Raw genomic sequence first — 22,649 nt, 5'->3', positions numbered from 1 at the left:
TGCTGTTGTTGCTGTTGAAATGAAATGATGATTTAAATCAAATGATGTTTGCCCATCATCATCATCATTAAATACATCATCGACACAACACACACACACACACACACATGGATACCAAACCTATCGAGTGGGGTTGAAACCAGATTATAATCACTTCAAAATATTTTTTTTTTTTTTTATATGAAAGAAAAATAAAACAGATAGAGAAAGAGGTAAGAACCGTGTGGTTTTGCTTGTTATTTTTGTTAGGGGGCAATGAAACGAAAATATGTTGGTATTTTTTTCATTTATTTATTTGAAGAAAAATAACCCCAAAATAATCATTTTTGTTTTTTGGTTCTGTTGATTATTATCAAGTGCAAGTATTTGTTTGTTTGTATATGTGAATTAACTAGAACCAGAATTAGCTGAAAATAGAATATATTCTTTTTTCTTTAAATTGTAAACAAACATAAAAAAAATTGAATTATAATAATAATCAAATTATTTTGAAACGATTACTTACAAATTGGACAAAAAGAACAATGTATATCAATGAATGTTTAGGAAAGAAAATAAACACGAAAATAACATCGACACACACAAACAAACACTGGACACAATCCAAAATTATTAAAGGCCATAAATGAAAATCATTTTTTTACAAGAATTTTTTTGTTTTGTTTTCTCTCATTTTAAATGAAACCAAGAAACAAAACTAGTTTGACATCTGAATTGTCATCATGATTATTATTATTATTCTGGTCATCAGATTGTCCAACAGATTAAATGTTTTAGAGAATAAAGAATCAATGAATATTGTTGGAGCGTAAATGTTTAAAAAAATGGCGAACAAAAAAAAAAGAAGGAAATTTGTTGCTTGCGATTGCAAAAAAAAAATAAAAATAAAAAGTTATTTTAAAAATATATAAATCGTTGGAAATTTTTCTGAGATCAAAAAAAAAAACAAACAAACATCACAAGAAAAAGGGAGAGAAAGAGAGCACAAAATCGGTAAAATAAAATTAAAAAACACAAACAAACAAAACCAAAAAAAAAATCACAATTTTTTTTCATTAAAAATTACAATTAAAAATCATATAAATTTATATCTTGTTTCTGGGGCATGTTTCATTCTTCTTTTTTGTTTTTTGTTTGTTACTTATGATGATGATGATGAATAATATGAATTGATGAACCATCCAGATACCATTAAAAAAAATATATTCGGACTTCTTTGTTGTTGTTGTTGTTGATGATGATGGTGGTTGATGGTTGGTTTTTTTTCCTGGCTGGTGTATATGTGAATAAATAAAGTAAAAAAAAGAAGAAAAAAAAATGCTCTCTCCATGCCATGGCAATGGAAGACGCGGTGACAATCAACACCTACCACCACCACCAATACATATATGTATTTAGATTGATGCATAATATATCAACACAAGATTTCCATGGCCAAATAAAGTAGTGGTTAAATGATATGTATTTTATCCATGGATGGATATATATACCATGGAAGCCTGAAGATCTTTTTGTGCTGTATATATACACATCGAATCTTAAAATGATTGCAACAATTTGATTGTGACCATCATCATTATCATTCGAATTCGAATTCGATACCACTACCACCACTACTACTACCCCAAAAAAAAATAGCAGCCGAAATAATAGAATCGATATTGATGACAGAATCAAAAACTATCGATAGTTTCGTTCATTTAATTTTTACTTTTTAAATTTTTTATTTATTTAAACAAATTTTAATTATGTAAGAGAAAAAAACAACAAATAAATGAATCTGACGAATAATAATAATAAAAAATAAAAGATGATAGATAAAATGATTAAACAAATAATAATAATCATATCAATAAAACACAATAATCAATGAAAAAAAATGTGATCGCAGCATTTGGACAAAGTTTACCGTTTGTTTTGTTTTGTTTGTAATTTAGATTGATTTAAATTTTGTTTTTTGTTGGGAAAGAAGGAATGTTATTTCATTATTTTATCAGTCAGCATTATCAGAGATTGAATGAAAACACAAAATTGAATTTGTTGAAATACAAATAAAAAGTGAATTATCACTGGGATCATTTTTTTTTCTGAATCACGGCAAAAGAAATTAATCAAATTCAACAAAATTGATTTAATTTCGATTTGAAATATTTGTGAAAATAGAAATCTGTTTTTTTTTCTTCAAAAAAAATACCTAATCGTAATAGAAAAATACATAGATAGTCGATGATAGATAGAAATTCATGGTAAATGTGTAACTGAGATAACAAGTGCATTTTTTTTCGTCAATTACCAATGTTGATCACACAAACAAACACACGAGCACACACTAAAAAAATAGACATGAATTTTGTGAAATAATGGCAAAATGAGCAACAAAAAAAAAATGATTAAATTTTCCAAAAAAATATATTGTGTATACGATTTCGTTCGATAATTTTTTTTGATTCGATTTGGTTTTAAAGTTTCTGTGGTCATCATTATCATAATGAGATAATAATAATTTTATCACCGAGAATATTATGAACTTATTGATGTACGTAAATATTCTGTTTAAATTTGATTTTAAAAATCGTAATTGAATTTCTTAATGATTGATTGATTGATTGATTATGATCCAATTTCAATATCTTTCATTTTTCCATTCATATTATTATTATTATCATTGCCATTAAAATTTCTATGCGGTGTAGCATGATCAAGATTTTGATTTCCAGTTATAAGATAAGTCCATTTCTAATTGATAATTTTTTGATAAAAATATGATTTTTTTTAATTGGTTACTCTATTAATTCGGAATTGAAATTACTTACTTTTGGTATGTTTGGAGCGGTAAACCAAAAGTAAAGAATTGAAATCGGTAATTGTAGAATGGATGTTAAGGCTAAAATCCAACCAAATACAATACCCCACCATGGATATTCATATGTACCATTATATCTGTAACAACAACGAACAAAAAAAATTAATCATTTAAAAATAACTAACATTTGCATTTGACTTACTTGATTGATTTATATGTAGCTAAATAGAATGCAAATGTTGCACCAATAACAACCGGTGTAATATATTTCCAACAATAATGGAAAAATTTTGGAATACGAAAACCAATCATTTTTTCAATGTTGTCATACAATTTTTCAGATTCTAATTTTAGAAATCAAAAAATCAGTTAATTAGTTAAAATTTGTATTTATAAATTTTTTCAGATAATTTTTCACTTAACTGTAAATCCATCCAACAACAATCGCTTGAAAGAAGCAATACCAAAGTAAACACATTCCACTTGCACCATAATAATCGAATAATTGAAAAACATACATTCCACCCTATCAATCGATTCAAATTAATTTATTTTTTGTCAATTTTTGGAAACAAAAATGTACAACTTACCCTAGTGACCATTGATAAACCGATCAAAAAACTAACAAAACAAACACCAGATATAAACCATTCACGACGTTTACCAATACGTAAATATTGTGGAAATAAATCTACCATAGCAGTAACAAAACCTTCAACACCAACAAATTGTGAACCTAAACCCAATAATAAAATCATAACGAAAAACATAACAGCCCAAAATGATGATCCAGGCATCATTGCTACAGCACGAGGATAAGCAATAAATGCTAAACCTGGACCAGATTCAGCAACATCACTTATATTCAAATGTTGTTCATGAGCCATATAACCCAGAATAGAGAATATAACAAATCCACAATAGATAGATGTACCGGAATTAGCTCCAGTCAAGAATAATAATTGACTATTTTTTTGTTGGGAAAATTATTATCAAGCACACCAATAAAAAAAAGGGATAAACACTTACTAATAGAAATTATTGTTGAACGTATTATAACTGCCCAATGCAACCATACAACCAAGAGCGATAGCATAGGAGAAGAAAATCTGCGTACCAGCATCCATCCATACTTGTGAATCAAGTAGTCGAGAAAAATCCGGATAAAGATAGAATTTGATTCCTTCACTAGCACCGGGTAATGTAATGCCACGAATGAATAATGCCGTAATGACAATATATGGAAATATTGCCGTTACATAGACAGCTTTTCCGGTTGATTTAACACCCTTCCAAATGCAAAAGAAACAAATAATCCAAGCAATAGCTAATGTTAACACTAATTCCCATTGAAAACCATTTGGTTGATCAATACCGGGACTAATCTGCAATATTTTATGTTCCCAAAATTCGATAACCGAATTGACCGAACCATTTCCAGGTGTAGTATTCATTGATTGTGTCCAACAACGATCAGTATTCCAATCATTATCGCAACTAGCCCATAATAGATCACCACGTAATGAATAATAAAGATAAAGTAATGCCCAAGCAATAACAACAATATAATAACAATTTAATATGAACGATATTGTAACAGTACCGAATCCAATACCACGAAATAATGGACATATTTCACGCCATACAGTAATACCACCTTGACGAAAATATTGACCAATGGCTACTTCAAGAAATAGTATAGGAGCAGCTCCACATACTAAAAATATGAAATATGGAATGAAAAATGCACCTGTATAAAAAAAAGGAAATAGAAAAAAAAATAAATTAGTTACAATTAAAGTCACAAGATGGAGGTTCATATTAAAGAAAACAAAAAAAAACATTCGAAATCAAAGTTCGTCATCCTTTTTAAATGTAAATAAAATGAGAGTTAATTAAAGAAAAGAAATGAAAAACAAAACAAAATTTACATAGACAAACAAAAAAATAGGTCTAAATCAACGATGTTCATATCATCAACTAACGTAGTAACCTGATTCTGCTATATTATAAAAGCCGAATCAAATGTACCATTTGAAGATTTGATGATTATGTTTTTCTGGGTCACCATATTTAACAAAAAAGACTAACACGTTGATGTTGAAAATTTCTTCGACGAAAAACAAACTTTTGAAAGAATCTTTTTAGGATTAAAAAAAAGAAAAGAAAACTATATAAAAAGTGATGACTAGAAAAGCAAAAATGAATTATTCATGATTGAAGAAAAAAAAATCACAAATCATCATCAAAATGAAATTCAAATGAGAAAGTTTTGATTTTTTTTTGATCTGAAATAAACACATTGATCGACCTTGTTTTGGTGTGAAAGATGAATACAAATGAATGAAAATTGTCATCGAATAATGAATTCAATTTTGATTTTAAAATTTTCAAAAAAAAACGGAAATAATTTTCAGTAGAATTCAATTATTTTCCTCAAGAAAAAAAATGGCATTCAATCGATTGACATCGATTAATGACTAAAGGAAACATTTTGTTTTTGACATTAACTTTTGTTTGTGTTAAAAGTGAATGGATAAATTAATTGGATTTTAAACGTGGGGAAGCCTGAATGGGGATCTCGTTCATAACAAAAAAAGAATAATTAAAATAGACAAAAAACAATAACGATTCGTTGACAAAAACAAAAAAATCATTAACATTGAATGAAAGAAAATATTCAAGTGACAGATACATTTAATGGATGAATGAAAATGATAACAAGTGAAATGAATTAATCAAACTTACCACCACCATTTTTGTAACAAAGATATGGAAAACGCCATACATTTCCAAGACCAATTGCATATGCCATACAGGCAAATACAAATTCTAATTTATTAGCCCATTGTTCACGTGGACGATAATTTTCTGGTAATTTTTCTGTATTTGTCATTGCCATTGATGTTGTTGTTGTTGTTGTTGTTGTTGTTGGATCAGGAGGTTGCCCATTTGTATAACGAGCAGATGTTCCATTCAAATGAACAACATTTTTATTATTCGTACCTGTTTCGTCATTCGTCATTGTCTTCTTCTTTTTTTTTACTTTATCAAATCGCTTCCTTTCCTTTGCGTTTTTTTTTGTTGTTTGCGATTATCGATACGTTATTGATTTTTGATGCGAAAAAAAAACAATATTGAATATTGAATGTAACCAAACACAAAATAATGAAGGATGAATAAATAAAACAACCTAAATAATTAACTTAAAAATGATGGAAAAAAATCTAAAATCTAAACAAAATAAAAAATGGGAGAGAAAACAAAAACAAAAAACGATTAAGTTAAACACAAATAGAATGAGATGTGCGGTGTATGTGTTTGTTCATGTCTGAAATGGGGTAAGGAATCATCAACAAAAGAAAATTTTTTAAGACCTGATTATTTATATAGATGTTGAAATGAATGGTGAAAAACAAATAACATTAGTCATTTTTTTCTTTCTTAATTGAATTGATCAAATGAACATGATTATTATTATTAATTCTCAGAAGAAATGAAAAAAAAATCAATGTTCAAAGTTCAAAGATTATTTTTTTTTTTGGTAGTCGTTGATTAACATCAGATTGATTTCAGTTTGTTTTTTTGAACAAAATGACATTGAAAAAGAAGAAAAAACAAGAGGAAAAAACGAACATTATGTCCTGTGTTGCGGAACAAAAACTATTCTCTAACAAGAATACAAGAATTATGTAAAGAAGAAAATTCTTGCAAAAAAAAAGAAGAAAATTTGAAATTTTTGAAAGTATTTCTATGCAGGGAAAAAAGCAAATATTTATTTTTTGTTAATAACAAAAAAAAATTAGTTTTTTTTTGCAAATGTTTGATTCAAATGAATGAATGAATGATGTAATTGAATAGAGAGAATCTGTACAAGTCAAAAATTACAATAGCTATTTGCTATCCATATATATTCATCGTGAACATGGAAAAGAAAACAATAATGTTGATTTAGCTTTAAAACCAAAAAATATTTTCAGCATGAAGTAATATGAATTTCACAATATTTGAACATCATCATCCTGATTATTATTTGACAAAAAAAATTTTTTTTTTTTTTTGAAAATGTCATCACTATATTTGGGGGCTATATATACTGACTGACTGACTGATTTATAACTACGTATTCCTTGATGATATTTGGAAAATTTTTCATTTTTTCATTTTTTGGAACTTATTGATTTTCACTTTTTTTCAAAAAAACATTCATTTTTCCATTCCCCCCATTAAGAATGATTGATGATTGATCAAGTGGTCGATGTTTTTTCTTTCTTTTCTTTATTTAATGTATTTCAATCACACACACACACAATGGAAATTTACCAACTTACCCTTACACTATGATGTGTAATGTGTGTGTGTATTGAATATAAATTGCACTTCATTAAAAAAAAGAAACAAAAAATGAAGAAGAAACAAAAAAAATCATATACTTGATAACACACACAAGTGAAATATATGCGGTGTTGGTGGTGGTTAACCTTGATCTTTTTCAGGATATTAATTTTTTTTGTTCAATTCAAAAAAAAGGAAGGAAAAAATTATTCAGTAAAGATAGCCATCAATCAAATGATTAATGATAGGTAATCACAATCAGTTTTCAATCTCGAAAAAAAAATTTTTTTCAAATGTTTTAATTAAATGAATTAATGATTCTATGGAAATCAGGTTTTGTTTTTTTTTCTGAATTCTGATGAATATATTTGACATAAAATGAATGAATGGGAAAAAAATGTAGGTCAACATACACCAAATAACCACAGCACTTGGAATTTTTTTGATTGATTGAATTTTCAAGTGAATAAAGGATTAAGTTTTTTCACACGCACAATAAATTTCAACAACAGAAAAACAATTCAGAAAAATAGATAAGAAAAACAGCACACACAGAGAAATGATTAAATCGTAATAAAAATTTTGGACAGAATTCAATAGAATCACTATGATGATTTCATCATCCTACTTATGATCGAAAAGAAAAAATCACATGCACATTCAAATCAGTAAGCAACAAACAAACAAAAAAATTGTTTGTTTTTTATTCATTCATTAATTTACAGTTAAGAATTTAGCAGAAAAAAAAGAAGAAAATATGAATAAGTTGATGCTTGTTTATGTTGTCAACATGTTTGTTGTTATTTTGTTCAACTGGCAAATAATATTTTTGGTTTTTATATTTTCCAGCAAATAAAAAAAAAAAACAACAGTAGTTTCCTATAGAGTCATTCGTGACCAGAAACCAAATACTATACTATACTATACTTTTTTCTTTGGTTGAATCCAGAAAAGAACAAACAAAATAATAATATAGAATGAATCGAAAAGATCTCGAAGAATGTTATAAAAAAAAGATATAGCGAAAAAAAATTCGCGCCTCTTTAACTACGCATATCCATCATTCATTTTGTACATATACATCCAAAATACATGTGTATTGTATGAAATGTTATAGTTGAAAAGAAAAAAGGGGGAAATCAAATATAAAAGGGGATGTGAAGAGAGAAATAAACCATCTGTATGTGTGTAAAAAAGCAAATATAAATTACTAAAAATGTAAATGTATGAATTTTTTGTTCTGGTGAAGAGGTGTGTTCCGGAAAAAAAACGACTACATATACATTACATTCATTACATCTACATTATTTGTTTGATATTTGCTGTTTGATAATAATATTCGTTGTGTTGTTTGGTAATATATATAAATTTCACATGATTAAATTGTTGTTATTATAAAAAAATGTTGTTTTTTTTTTTGTAATTTTTTTTACAATATTATTAATTAAATTATTGCCCATTTATTATTTATTTATATACAGGCTATTATTAGTAAGGTATTATTATGGTTCATTGAATTTACTTAGTAGTAATGTTGTTGTTGTTGTTGTTTAATTTACAATTCATTTATCATGATCCACCAACGTATCTGTTACAGAATATAATGATTTTGGAAATTTTTTCGTCGTCGTTGTTGTTTTTCCGTTCCATTTTGTCATATTGGCTGGTTGTTGTTGTTGTTGTTGTTGTTCGGTGTGACATCTCATTAATATTATTTATTTATTCTTAGTTTTCTATTATCATTTTTCATTCACACATATGTTGACATTGTATTTATTTTTTTATTTAAAAAACAAAAAAAAACAAAATTACAAAATTACAGTAAAAAAAAGAAAAAAAATTTCGATTGTTTTGTTGCCTATGATCCTATGAATGTCATGTTTGTTTGTTTGTCTGTAAGAATATATATGATTATGTGGGTGTACGTATAGCAAATAGAATATTCTGAATGGGAATTCCTGGCTTCTGTATTAGCCAAAATAACAAACTGAAAATAGCTTCAAGGAAGAATAGAAAATTTCGCTACAATGTAAATGTAATGTTTTTCGTTTTCTCCATTCATTTTGTCGATGATAAAACGTAAAGAATCGGTTGTTTTTCTCTCTCTATCTTTGACAGTTCTGTATGCAAGAATAATATTCCCGGTTGTTTGAAAACAATCAAACAAACAATTTTTATATACCTTTTTTTTGACACTGCTAATGAATCATAATGATTATGACGTGGTTTTCTCCATCATCATTACTGAAAAAAAATTTTAAACCAAATTAAAAAAAAACATTGGTAGAAGTTCAAAAAAAAAAGTTTTCATAAGTGAGGACCGAACAAATGTATCAAATGGGAAAAACATTATCATTATTATTATTATTATTTTTCCAATTTCATAAATAATTAAAAATTTAACAAAACAAAAACCAACCACAATTCTGTGAACAATATGGGCCAACATTTCATTGGAATTGGATAGAAGGAAAAAAACTCAAAGTTTCAAAAATTATCAAGGTCAAAGACTGAAACAAAAAAAAAATTTTTGTTTGTAATCAATAATTTACAATCGTAATGATAAAATTTTTTTTTTTGTACAATTCATTATGGATGGCTGATGATGGTGATGAGCAAAGCAAAGTCAAAAAAAAAATATTACATCTTCATCATCATCATTATTATTATGATTTTTGTTGCAATATTTGAATTCGAGATATGAAAATGGACAATTTTCAATTTTTATCTACTTTTTTTTATCTGGTTTTGTTTATTATTAAGAAATTATCCTAATCACTTTTCTTGTCACATTGATTGATTCTTTAACGAAATTTTTTTTTTTTTTTTTGTCATGATTATGATAACCAAAAAAAATTGACATTTTCTTTTATCATTTGTTTTGGTTGTTGTTGTTTATTGGAATATTTTTGTTTTTTTTTGTATTTGAGGCACCCAAATCAAATGACTGCAGAACAACAACGTTGTTGTCATTGACGATGATTTTTGTTTTGACGAATTAAATCGATTCATTGTTGATCGATTATTGTTGTTGTTGTTATAAATATTTTGATCAATATGAAACAAATTGTTTAATCAATCAATCCATCAATCGACCAATTAATCAATCATTCATTCAATCGATTTATCAGCGAAAAAAAAATTAAGATATTTTTGATTATTTCTTTGTGCTTATTAGCTATCGATTTGATCGAAAAATTATTTATTCATTAAGATTAAGTAATGTGAAAACGATAGACGAAAACAGAGAAAAAAATAATGGGAAATTATGTGATTAAAAATAATAAGTCACATGTTTAAGATGATAATGAATGAATGGTTAATGGTTAATGGGTGGCTAATGGGTGGCATTGTTTATTGTAACAAGAAAAAAAGGTATCCTTTTAAAACTAAATAGATCGATTTTTTTCTGAACCAAAATAATTCCAAAATATACAATCTTTTCCTCCTTTAAAAAACATCTTGACCAACATTTTTGTGCAGAAAAAGAAAAAAAATCCCCCACCAAAAAGATTTGATAGAGTCTGTTGAAATTTGAGACAACAAAGAGAAAGAGAGCGAATGGATTCCATTAATTTTTCTTTACTATAATTTATTTCGAATGAAAAATGTCTACATTAAACATAAACTAAATGAAGATTGATTAGATTTAGTTAAATGGATTATAATCAAAAAAAAAAAAAAAAAAAAAAAAAGAAAAAAGAACATTAGCAACAAGCCAAAAATCCAAAAAAAATCAAGTTCAAAGTCAATATCAATTTTAATTTTTTTGAATACAATCGTCGTCAATCATATATTCAACATGAATGAATGAACGAAAAAAGAAAAAACTTTTCTCCATTGAGAATTGAAATAATCGTTGCATTTGACAAAAATGAAAATCCTCATTTATAATCATCATCATGGCTAGGGTTATGAATCCAGATTTTTTTCAATTAAATTCAATTGAAATTGTCATTAATCATTTTCATAGAGAAAAAATGCGGAAACATCCGTTCGATTCGATAAATCGAAATGATGATAATGATGCCAAAAAAAAAAATCGAAATCCTAATATAATTTTTTTCGATTCGAATCGACCTAAATTTTTATTGATCGATACAATGAACGATGGTCAAATTCATCGAATTTTGTTTCCTGTTGTTCTCATTTTCAGAATAAGATAATAAAAATGAATTTAGATCATGGACAAAAAAGAAAAGAGAAAAATTGAATTTGAAATCGAATCGATTGTGTTGATGTTGTGTTTGTAGGAAAACTTTCTTAAAAATCAATTCGAAAAAAAATATTTCTGGAAATGTTATCGAAACTAACACACTCAATTTCGATTTCAATGTCCGGATAAAAAGTGCTCAATTTTTTCTTGTGTTTTTGTTTTTAATTAATTTTTTTTTTTAAAGAAAAAAAAACTTGAAATAAATTTCGCAAACATGTCAGATTCTGATGATTTTTCCGATGATGATCATTCTTTTGATTCTCATAATGATTCTCTAGATGGATATGATTCTGATGATTTTTCCAATGATGATCATACTTTTGATTCTCACAATAATTCTCTTGATGGATATTATGATTCTGATGTTCTAAATTGCAGTGATGTTGATGACGCTAATTTTAGTGACGATCATGCTTCTGATGATTTACTTTTTGACGAAGAACAAAACTATTCTGATAATGATAATAGAATAGAAGAATTGGATGAAAATAATGAACAACAACATTTGGAAAATGAAATGATCAATGACGATACTTCAAGTGAAGAAATCGAAGAAAATTCTAATCATTCCGTAATTAGTGATGATGACAATGAAGAAAATGTTCTGGATGATAATATCTCAGAGTATGTTCCTGATACTGATGACTATGATGATGATGATGACGACGACGATGACGATAGCTCGAATCAATTGTATACCAATTTTCTAATGAGTTTGGACCATCAGACTGACTATAACGGACCTGTTGCAGTTGATCAACAATCAAACGATAAAAAATATAAAAATCAAGAAACACAAACAGATGTGACAAATTTGATTGTACAAAATAGATGTTCAATTTGTTTGGAATCGTTTTGCCCGAACAAAGATCATTATGTTGTATGTTTACCATGTGGTCATCTTTTTGGAAAAACATGTATTGAAAAATGGTTGGCTAGTTCAAAATACTGTCCAACTTGTCGATTTCATGCTGAAATTGGAGATATAATTAAAATTTTTCTTAATCCGATTGATATTAACTTAATGAAACAAAATTGTGAAACAAAATTCTGGAGAGACAAAACCACCGAATTGACATTAGAAAATTTGCAATTAAAAATGGAGCTACATTTGGCAAAGAATAAAATCATCAATCAAATCGATTTTAACGAAAAATAATTTTTGTTAAATTTCAAAATTTTTTTTTCAAACAAATAAAAATATTTACAATAAACTAACGCCATCTTATGGATTTCAAATGAAACGCTTGGCTTTAAAAATGATATGAAATTCTACGATTTTACATTTATCGCGATCGATAAAAATCCTGTTTCGATTTTTTGATATTGATAAGATCAATTTGAAAATGAAAAAATCATATACCTGTTGAAAGAGAGAGAGAGAAAAAAAAGTTCACGTGCATAAGGTATGTAGTAAAATAAATAGAAAGAGAAAAAAAGTTTCTAATGTATTGAATTATGAATTATCAGAAAGATTTTATTTGTTCATGGTATGAGCATGTGATTCATTTTTTTTAATATTGGTTATTCGATGATGATCGAATACGAAAAAAGACAAAAGTGTCCACCTTTTTTTTTGCTTCTGCGTCATCCCGTTACATTGTTATACGTTTTTTTTATTTAAAAAAATAACGATATGGAGATGATGATGATGATAATAATGTACGAACGAACGAACGAAAAAATCGATCGATCAGATAAGCGAAGAAAACTATGAAGACGACATTTCCAGAAAAGAATGGTCATAGTAAATTGTGCGTTCATGTTGGTCTGATCTTGTTGCTGAGTGAAACATCTTTTCGAATTTCACTTTAAATTGATTTTATTTTTCAATTCTCATCAACATTATTTACTCTTAGTGTTTATTCCATACATTCCATTTGATTAATCTTTTTTAGGGAAACCCGTATTTTTAAAAAAATGTCACAAACAAATTCCGATACAACTACACCGATTAAAATCAACGGAAGTAGCCATAATCATAATCATGTAAATGATATGATAGTTAAAACAGCCGCATTATCATTATCACCACAAAAACGACAAACAAATCGTCTTATAAATCCTGCAACTAAATATGATTCTGAAGAATATGATGATTATATGGCAAAAGGAAATGAAGATCGTGAATTAATTGTTGATCGTTTGAAAGAACATTATCATAATATTCTTGTGGATATTGGTGAAGATCCAACTAAACGGCAAGGATTGTATAAAACACCAGAACGTGCAGCAAAAGCATTTCGTTACTATACTTGTGGCTATAATTTAAAACTTGAAGGTAAATCGTGTTTGTTTGTTTTTTTCCTTATATTATTGTTTCATAAATGATGAACTATTTTTTTTCATTATCATTATCATAGATATACTAAATGATGCTATATTCAATGAAGATCATGATGAAATGGTTATTGTTAAAGATATTGAAATGTTTTCGCTTTGTGAACATCATTTAACACCGATTATTGGACATGTAAGTATAAATGATTGTCAATTGCATACGCACACACACACAAATTAGATAAATCTGTTAAGACAATGAAAAACCTGTCATTAACATATATCGAAATTCAGAAAATATATATAGACCAAACAAATTCGTTTAGAATTCAATAAAAAAAGAAAAAGAAATCAATAATTGACATTACATTATATGTTCCCAATCAAAAATTAATCAAACATGAAAAAAATATGGTCGAAAATTGAAATCAATAAAATAAAAATTGTCGATTTTTTTTTTGTTTCCTGAAGAAATTTTTTTTTCTTGTCGATTGAACACACAATTATATTGACCCAAATACACACACACACACACACACACACACACAGAAAAAAACAACGAGAAAAAAAACTTGAATGCCATTTATTTTTCCTTTTTTTTGTGATTTTCACTATTCATAATGTAAAAATTCATATCACTATCATCATTGTTATAATACAAGTTACTATGGTGAATCGATTCACTATTCAAAAAAAAAGAAAGAATTTGAAAGCATCATCCAATTATTATTCAAGATTTTATCATTCAATGAATGAATGGATGTATGAAAAAAAAAGTTATCGATAACAACAATAGTTTATTGTCATAATTCTATTGTTATATTAAGTTCTCTCAAACACTTTTATCTCATTATTTGTTTCGATAGAAAAAAAAGAATTGATAAATTCTATGAGAATCAAATCAGTTTGTGCGTAGGTCGATTTTTTTTTGTTGTATAGTGATGATAGTAGTGAATAAATTGCAAAAGGCAATTATGTTCCGGATACGGATCTTTCATTGAATTTCGTTTGAAAATTTTCTTTTCAATTTTTTTTTCTTTTTCATTAGGTATCGATTGGTTATTTGCCCAATAAACAAGTTCTTGGTCTCAGTAAATTGGCACGAGTGGTAGAAATGTATTCAAGACGATTACAGGTACAGGAACGTTTAACTAAACAAATTGCTACGGCCATTGTTGAAGCTGTTAATCCAAGTGGTGTTGGTGTTGTTATTGAAGCTGCGTATGTATTTTTTTTTATCTACTAAAAACAAATGAATTTTAAACTAATTTAAAATATTAATTTTTTTTTCTTAATACAAAATAGTCATATGTGTATGGTAATGCGAGGTGTACAGAAAATTAACAGCAAAACAATAACCAGTTGTATGTTGGGCGAATTTCGTGAAAATCCAAAAACACGTGAAGAATTTCTATCGTTAATCCGTCGTTGAAATATGTTGAAATAATATTAGGATCTACCGTAAACGAATTCATTACGAAATCGATTTCAAATTTTATTATTCATTCAAAATGTTTATTTTTTTCCTTTGTTGTTTGGTGTGATTGTTTGTGTAATTTGACAATTGTGTTTTTGAAGTATCAACCCTTAATAATCATTAAAAAGAATTTTTAATTTAATTTTATTTCAAGTAAATTATCGAAATTTAAACAATTAAAAAATATTTTGACAAAAATACCAAATATCGATTATTTATAATGACGTTTAAAATATATTGATTATTGAAAATCAATTTTACTTTCATCGTTTGTTGATGATCGTAAGCAATGAACAAAGAAAATTTTAAACGAATATATTATCCACCACCATATGATAGTTCATCACAACATGAAAGTGAATCATCCAAAGTTTCAAATCCAAAACAAACATCACCATCCAAACAATCAATTAAGCTACCATATCCAATGACTATAACACCATCAGCTTCTACACGAAAAACAACAGATTCAGGAAGAGGAATAATGTTGATGCCAGATTCAAATGAACAAATAATGAGTTTGACTCGTAAGATGGATAAATATCAGGATGATTTAAAAGAAATTTATGAATCTATTTATAAACAATATTGTCAAATGCATTATGCAAGTGATGTGAACATTTTGAATGGCATAAAAGTATATAACTATATGGAAAATTTTAAACTTTTAATTAAAAAATGGAAAGAATCATCCAATCAAGAAACAAATGATTTTGGTTACATGAAATTGGATGATCAATTACGTTTGATACTAGAAAATCTGGACAAAATAAATCAATCGGATACCAGCCCAATGTTTCCGATTGTAAATTGTATGAAGGATAAAATCCGTCAAACGAGAAAAATTAAGCTTACAGAATTTCGTAATGCATTGAAAGAATTATTTATGAATGTAAGAAATGCATGTGAAGCAAATCTTAAAGTTGAAATCGATGTATATTTACGTAATGAAAATCCAACGGCTCAAGAAACAAGACGATATCTACAACGTTTGTATGATGTTACCATTAAAGATGAACTTTATAAAGAAATATGGAAACAATTGGCAGCTCGAATATTATATAAAAAAGAATTAAAAGATTACAAAGAATAAAATTAAATAGATGATGTTGAAAATTTTCATCAAATTTGACTCTCATTATTCGTCTTGTTTTCATTTTCTTGTTGTTGCTTTTCCCATGCAAAAAATCTTTTCGTAGCTGAAACTTTGCATTGTCGTTTGTTTTTACCGTAACCGATAAATGTCCCAACACCATCGACTATAAGTTCAATCATTCGTCGATCGGTTACCGGTTTATTAGACCGATGATTTTCAGTCCCATCCGAAACAGGTGGTTTAACATCTTGAACTGGACCAAAATGACAATTATGATAAAATTGTGATAAACGTAGTAAAGGCATCATCGGAATATTTTTCATAAAATGATCTTGAACAAACAAAAATAGAAATGATAATTATTTACAAAATTTAGTACAGAATATTTACCTGTTTCCACTTTGATCATTCGATAAACGATTCTCCATGTAGCATCTAAATCAAAGTGGCAATCAATAAATATGGCACCAACTAAAGATTCGAAAACATCAGCCAATGTTTTCGGTATATCAACGTTACTCAGATCATAAGCGATTTCTTCATCGATTCCTTCTAATAATAATTTTTCAACTTGTTCAATGAATCTATAGGTAAAACTATTGACAAATTTATGTATTTTATTCCGTAAACCAATAGATGAATGTCTTAAAAATTTATGTAAACCATGTTTAACCGTAATAGATGCATAGAATGCATTATTAACAAGTGCATGTTTCAATAATGTAATACCGGTTGGATCTAATTCATGATCCATATGATATATAAATCTTGTCATCATATAATCCAATATTGCATCACCAATAAATTCTAAACGTTGATAACTTGGAATAAAATTATAAACAATTTCGCCCGTTTCAATATCTTCCGAACGATACATTGATGGATGATTGAATGCTTGAACTAAAAATTTTCAATTGTGATAATTAGTTTCAATTCTTATTTATAGATTAATCAACTTACCGAGAAGATATTTTGCACGAAATTCATATTGAAGTTCTTCTTCTAATAGATGCATCGAATATTCTTCATAAATACGATCAACTTCAGCCTGTAAACTTCGTTTTTTCATTCGTTTCAATAATTTTGCTTCAATTTCTTCATTATCAATTTCATAAAATTTTCGACCATCTATATCGATTTCTGGACCAATAAATTCCAATTGAAGATTTAATTTATAATTTAAAAAATCATTCAAACTTGATTGATCGGATTTCAGCTTTTCCGGACAAAAAGATTTAAGATCAAGAAAATTGTTTAAAAATTTTAATGCAGTACCAGCACCACCGTATACAAGAAATGCTCCAATTAATGATTCAATACAATCGGCAACATCTTTATAACGAAGACCATGACGAAATTCTTGTTCAGTTGGAACAAAATTTTTAATAATTAATCGTTTAAAATAATTTAACGGTATCGATTGATGTAATGAACAAAAAATATATTGAGTGATTTTCTTTTCCATTGCAATTTTGAATAGATTTTTATTATTAATCAAAGATGTTTTCAAACAATCAAATTTCATTTCATCATAATCTGGATATTGAAAAAATAGATATAAACTACATGTAAATTTAATGAATGAATCACCGATCGTTTCCAATCGTTCAATATTCCATGAATCATAAGCTTTGGTTAATGTTAATCCTTGAACAATATGCCATGGATTGGGGCAATCAAATTGTAAAAATGTATTGTATGATAATGAATTTTTATCAATATATTCATCAATATTGCCAGTAAATTTAAAAAAAGATGATTGTCCAAATTCAATTTCAGTTTTGAGAAGATCGTGATCGATTTTTCTTTTGAAATTTTTATTATCTTTGATAATTTGTATTTCATTAATTTTATTTAACAATTGAATGAATAATTGTTCCTGTTCATCTTTGTCACCATCAACAATAATATCATCATCAACAAATTCTTGATCAACATTCATCGTATTGGTTTTTGGTGTTTGTTCCGTTTTTTCAAGTTCCTCAATAAGAAAACTTTTAAATTTTTTAGTTATCGGATGTTCTTGTTCATGTAGTTTTGATTCATCAACAATCGAATTAACATCGAGAAGTTTCATTGGCAATTCTTCTAGATCATCTTCTCTGTATAATACTTCTTGAATTTTTTTTGTTCGCGATAAAATATCTTCTACATCGAAATGTTCTTTGTCATAGTTTAAATCGATACAATCATGTAAACATGATAGAAATTCTTTACCCAGTGCATATTGTTCTAATCGATAAAGTAAAATTGGAATCGAAGCAATTCGAAGATACATACGACTAGTGAATGGATGTATGGTAATCAATTCCAAAGGAAACAATGTTGAATTACGATTCATCGGTTTGAGCATTGTACATTTTTGTCTAAAAAGATGATAATTAATTTGAAATGATTTCACATCACCGCCATTCACCATTGGTGTTTCCTGATCACGAATAATTCTATCATATTGTTTTTGATAGAATTGTGCATAAGTTTGTCCAGAAGGAAATTCTTCACTTGGTGGAATCATAAAATCCATACAATTTCGATCAGAAATGTTTTTGGCAAAATATAAATGTATTGATCGTTGATGAATGGCCGAAAATATGGTAAATTCATCATCAAATTCAATTTTATTTGATTCTGAATTATAAACTTTTATTTGATCAATTTGTAATGAATCCGGTGCAACTTTTTCAATATCCTTATTAGTTTCATTGTATGATTGTTCCCAATTTTTTAGTATTTGAATAAATTCAAAATCAATATTATAGGTTGTGGATTGTTTTTTCATTGGAACAATATAAAGACCACGATTCAATGGTAATGATTGATCAAGTTTTAATCGTTGTGAAAAAATCATATTAAAAACATGATTATGAAAATATTCGATTGAATTCAATTTGTTTGGATCACTTAAATCAATTTTATCACAATATCGTAATTGAAATTTAATTGGAAACAGATTAAAATAAAAATATGATTGTACAAAATCAATTGGATGTTTTTGTGATAACAATAAACCAACTGTTTGATTATCATTTGTCGATTCATCTGTCGATATAAAGAATGGTTTATAAAGTTGACTTTGTTGTTCAGGTTTAAGATTCGATGGATCAAAGCTTCCTGCCTTAAATTCTAACGCATACAGATAATAGATGAAATCAGTATTAACATTGGGATCAAAATCAATCAAAGCTTGAAAGTAATCAGAAGTTTTATTTTTATGCTGTCGGGTTTGAAATTGATCTTCATCATCCAATCCTTTTACATAGCGAATATTTAATTCGGATGAATGTTGTTCGAGTATGAATCGTTTTTGAAAAACATTTAAATTTTCATCAATATCACCATGATCTATTAGAAATTTACATGCACGAAAAGCACAATGCATTGCAGCAGATTTTTTTGATTGAAAATAGCCACCTTTAATTACTGTTCCAGCATAATTGGAATTGATTGGAAATATAAAAATATATGCATATTTAATGTTGTTCGATCTTGGATCGACAGGTAACTTTACAAACATTTCTAAAGGCATTTGTTGAGTAGTGAACAGATCACGTGGTAATTTCATTAAATATTTATTCAATAATTGTAATGATCCTAGTGGATGTAAAGTACTTTGACCATTTTGATATGGCTGAATCGATAAAATATCTTCATCAATAAGATCATTTGTGTTTTGATGAAAAAAATCATCATCATCATCATCATTGTTTTGGTTTACAAATTCTCGTTCAAAACAATCAATATAATCGGGAGATTTAATATTGACCAATAAATCATCAATTTTTCTATAATTGATTAGTTTTTTCTTCACTTTTTTCGCTTCACTGTTCAAAGCCATGATATAGAAATATGAATTATCATGTCTTGCACGACCACGAGATTGACAATAAGCACGATAATTATCAACACCATCATAACGAATGACAACGTTACAGATTGGAACATCGATTCCTATAAATTAAAATAATATTAAGAAACAAACAGACAAACATCCAATAATTTCCTTACCTTCTTCAAGTACTGATGTAGCAATAATAAAATTAACTTGATTATTACGTAATTTACTTAAATATTGTGAATTACTGTGAATATAATCGAAATGAAGAAAATCTTTTGTAAACGAACCACAAATAAAACCTAGTTTAAGAAAGGCAAAATTTTCATCATTTTTTGACAATAATTTTAGCCAACGAAAAATAAGATTAGCATCGGTTCTTTCCGAAACGAATAAAATGCCGGTGAATGATTGATTTGAAAAATCGATTCGAAATTTTTCAATCAAATTCAATAATGATTTTAATTTATTTGAAATAAAATCCGTTTCAGTTAGAATCGGTTGATATTTGTTTTCGTCGTAAACAATTCCTTTATGTTCGTATAACCAATGACGTATTCTTTTGTCAATATATTTCATAATCTTCATCATTATATCACTGATTTCAAAATGATTATCGTTCAATGAATTCGAACAAAGTTTAATATATTCCATTGCAAACCAGAAACCCATTTCACCCGAAATGATCTTTTTAATTTTCATAAATGCAAGATGAAATTGTTTCAAAAATGATGCGTTTTTCAATTCGGCAAAAATTCGAAACAATCGATCAAAATCGAATCCAATATCATCATCAAAATATGTTTGTTTATATTCAAGTAATTCTTCTTTATATTTGTGTGCATATGAAAAACCACCTGATTCAATACGAGCACGATAAAGTTGTTCGATTTTTTTCAACGAATCATTAGCTGATTCAAGGATTGATTGACTATCGTTGGCGAAAATCGAAGCGCTTAGGCAAAGTATTCGTGGCTGTTCCATATTATTGGCAGCTTTAACGGCGTTCATGATGCGAGCATATGGATGATTCGATGGTTCTGTTCCATTTCGAAATGCCCAATGCATTTCATCGAAAATGATAAGATTTAAATTGCAAACTTTAATATAACCTTTCGATAGAATGTCTAACAAAATATCGGGTGTAACAACAAAAACCTGATTTTTTTTCAATCGACTTGTCCATTGTTGTTTATCAAATTTATCCGGCTCATCATCACCAGTCAACATAAGAATTTTGGCAGTCAAGAATTTTTCAATCATATGATATTGTTGAACGACTAGAACACGCTTCGGTGCTAGGAAAAATGTTCGTTTTGCTATCGTCGGATATTTGCCCAATGTTTGTGGCAATAAATGTTTGATCAATTCGATGGCTATCATGGTTTTTCCGCTGCCCGTTGGCAAACAAACGATTAAATTTTCTTTGACACATTTTTTGAAGATTCGTTCCTAGAATTATAGTAAAACAAACAATTTTAATTCAACTTGGCAAGAATTCGAAAACAAAACTAACTTGATAATCTCTTAATTTCAAAATGAAATCACCTGAAGCATTTGCTATATCATTATTCATGATTAACAAAAATTACTTAATGATCAGTTTTACTTTAAATCACGATTCCACTTGTTTACATCGTGCACTTGTGATGTAATAATCAAGACAGAATGGGGAATTTTCCTCGGTATAATCAATTGAGCATGCTCCAGGTTGTACCATTCCAACACGTGACCTATTCTTGTTGGACTCAAAATTCAAAAATAACGTTTTCTATTTTGAGTACAATAATGAAAAGAAGAAAAGAAAATATTTTCAGGAAGTATACTTCATTTACATACAATAATAATTCATAATCGATACAATCGATAAATCTAAAATTAGAAGAAACAAAAAAAATTATTTTTATTTCTAAAATTTAATTAAATTTTGCAATGACTATTTATAAATCGAACGTTACATTCCATTTTTACAACATTTCTTTTCTTTTCTTTTTATTATTATTATTGGTTACGATTTAAAAAATGTATTCGGTATTAGTGAATGGTCGACAAGCAAGGCAAAGAATTCAGAAATTAATCGAAAATTATGATAAAAATATTCATGATGAAATGATGGATACAAATTGTTCTTCAAAATATTTTGATCCTAAACAGCAAACAAAAACGATGAAAAAACTTTTTAAATGTTCATTACAAATTGATCAATTATTGAAGAAAATTTATTCCTGTAGAAAAAAATTCAACATGGTTGGATGAAATATTCTCGTTAAATAAACAAACAATCGATCTTATTGAAATATTGGAAAGTTTTGGTCTATCATCGAATGATAACAATGATGTATTGATGATTAATTTTCGTAATCAAATGCTTGAAAAATTACAGAAACATCGACAAGAAATGATTCATTCATTTGTAAAATTTTTAAAACTTATAATTGAAAAAAAACTTGAAAAAGATCGAATGACAGATAAAATGGCCGATATGGTGAATAATGTTACAGGATATTTAAACAATGTTTTGGAAAAAAATATTCAACCAAATTTAGAATATATTGTTAACATTTGGAATCGAATGTTTGATGATGATGATAAAAAAGATGAACAAATTAT

The 22,649-nt window shown here is 27.3% G+C and overlaps 4 protein-coding genes across 6 annotated transcripts; 2 read left to right on the top strand and 2 right to left on the bottom strand.

Moving 5' to 3' along the window:
• Positions 1-1,910: 1,910 nt before the first annotated feature.
• Positions 1,911-7,968, bottom strand: LOC113794134 (sodium- and chloride-dependent GABA transporter 2-like). Of its 2 annotated transcripts, none has more exons than XM_075823954.1 (8): positions 7,552-7,968; positions 5,552-6,037; positions 3,833-4,553; positions 3,394-3,769; positions 3,227-3,329; positions 3,006-3,147; positions 2,814-2,940; positions 1,911-2,736 (listed from the first exon to the last, which is right to left on the bottom strand). In XM_075823954.1, exons 2-8 carry the CDS (start codon positions 5,826-5,828, stop codon positions 2,611-2,613), a joined length of 1,872 nt encoding a protein of 623 aa, XP_075680069.1. In that variant the 5' UTR covers positions 5,829-6,037; positions 7,552-7,968; the 3' UTR covers positions 1,911-2,610. The 2 variants fall into 2 exon arrangements, with proteins under 2 accessions (XP_075680069.1, XP_075680068.1); XM_075823953.1 differs by lacking the exon at positions 7,552-7,968 and adding an exon at positions 7,135-7,152.
• A 3,492-nt stretch (positions 7,969-11,460) lies between these two features.
• Positions 11,461-12,598, top strand: LOC113793091 (uncharacterized). The gene has a single exon (XM_027343060.2). The coding sequence runs from the start codon at positions 11,569-11,571 to the stop codon at positions 12,511-12,513; it is 945 nt and encodes a 314-aa protein (XP_027198861.1). The 5' UTR covers positions 11,461-11,568; the 3' UTR covers positions 12,514-12,598.
• Positions 12,599-12,893: 295 nt separating this feature from the next.
• Positions 12,894-15,253, top strand: Pu (GTP cyclohydrolase punch). 2 transcript variants are annotated; one of them, XM_027342360.2, is made up of 5 exons: positions 12,894-13,108; positions 13,253-13,635; positions 13,718-13,827; positions 14,683-14,855; positions 14,940-15,253. In XM_027342360.2, exons 1-5 carry the CDS (start codon positions 13,068-13,070, stop codon positions 15,064-15,066), a joined length of 834 nt encoding a protein of 277 aa, XP_027198161.2. In that variant the 5' UTR covers positions 12,894-13,067; the 3' UTR covers positions 15,067-15,253. The 2 variants fall into 2 exon arrangements, with proteins under 2 accessions (XP_027198161.2, XP_075680066.1); XM_075823951.1 differs by having other exon boundaries at positions 12,900-13,108; positions 13,214-13,635.
• A 980-nt stretch (positions 15,254-16,233) lies between these two features.
• On the bottom strand, positions 16,234-21,840 carry LOC113792457 (endoribonuclease Dicer-S-like). Its single transcript, XM_027342346.2, has 5 exons — positions 21,556-21,840; positions 20,213-21,491; positions 17,168-20,155; positions 16,598-17,107; positions 16,234-16,538 (listed from the first exon to the last, which is right to left on the bottom strand). The coding sequence occupies exons 1-5, from the start codon at positions 21,613-21,615 to the stop codon at positions 16,234-16,236; spliced, it is 5,142 nt and encodes a 1,713-aa protein (XP_027198147.1). The 5' UTR covers positions 21,616-21,840.
• Between the last annotated feature and the right edge of the window lie 809 nt (positions 21,841-22,649).

This window comes from Dermatophagoides pteronyssinus, unplaced genomic scaffold, assembly GCF_027571235.1.
Source record: "Dermatophagoides pteronyssinus isolate colony J.1.1.1.1 unplaced genomic scaffold, Derpt_VIB-CSIC_2022.12 sq0042, whole genome shotgun sequence".
Lineage (NCBI taxonomy): Eukaryota > Metazoa > Arthropoda > Arachnida > Sarcoptiformes > Pyroglyphidae > Dermatophagoides > Dermatophagoides pteronyssinus.
Note: the sequence above shows the minus strand (reverse complement) of the source record. Positions and strands in the feature narration are given on the sequence as shown.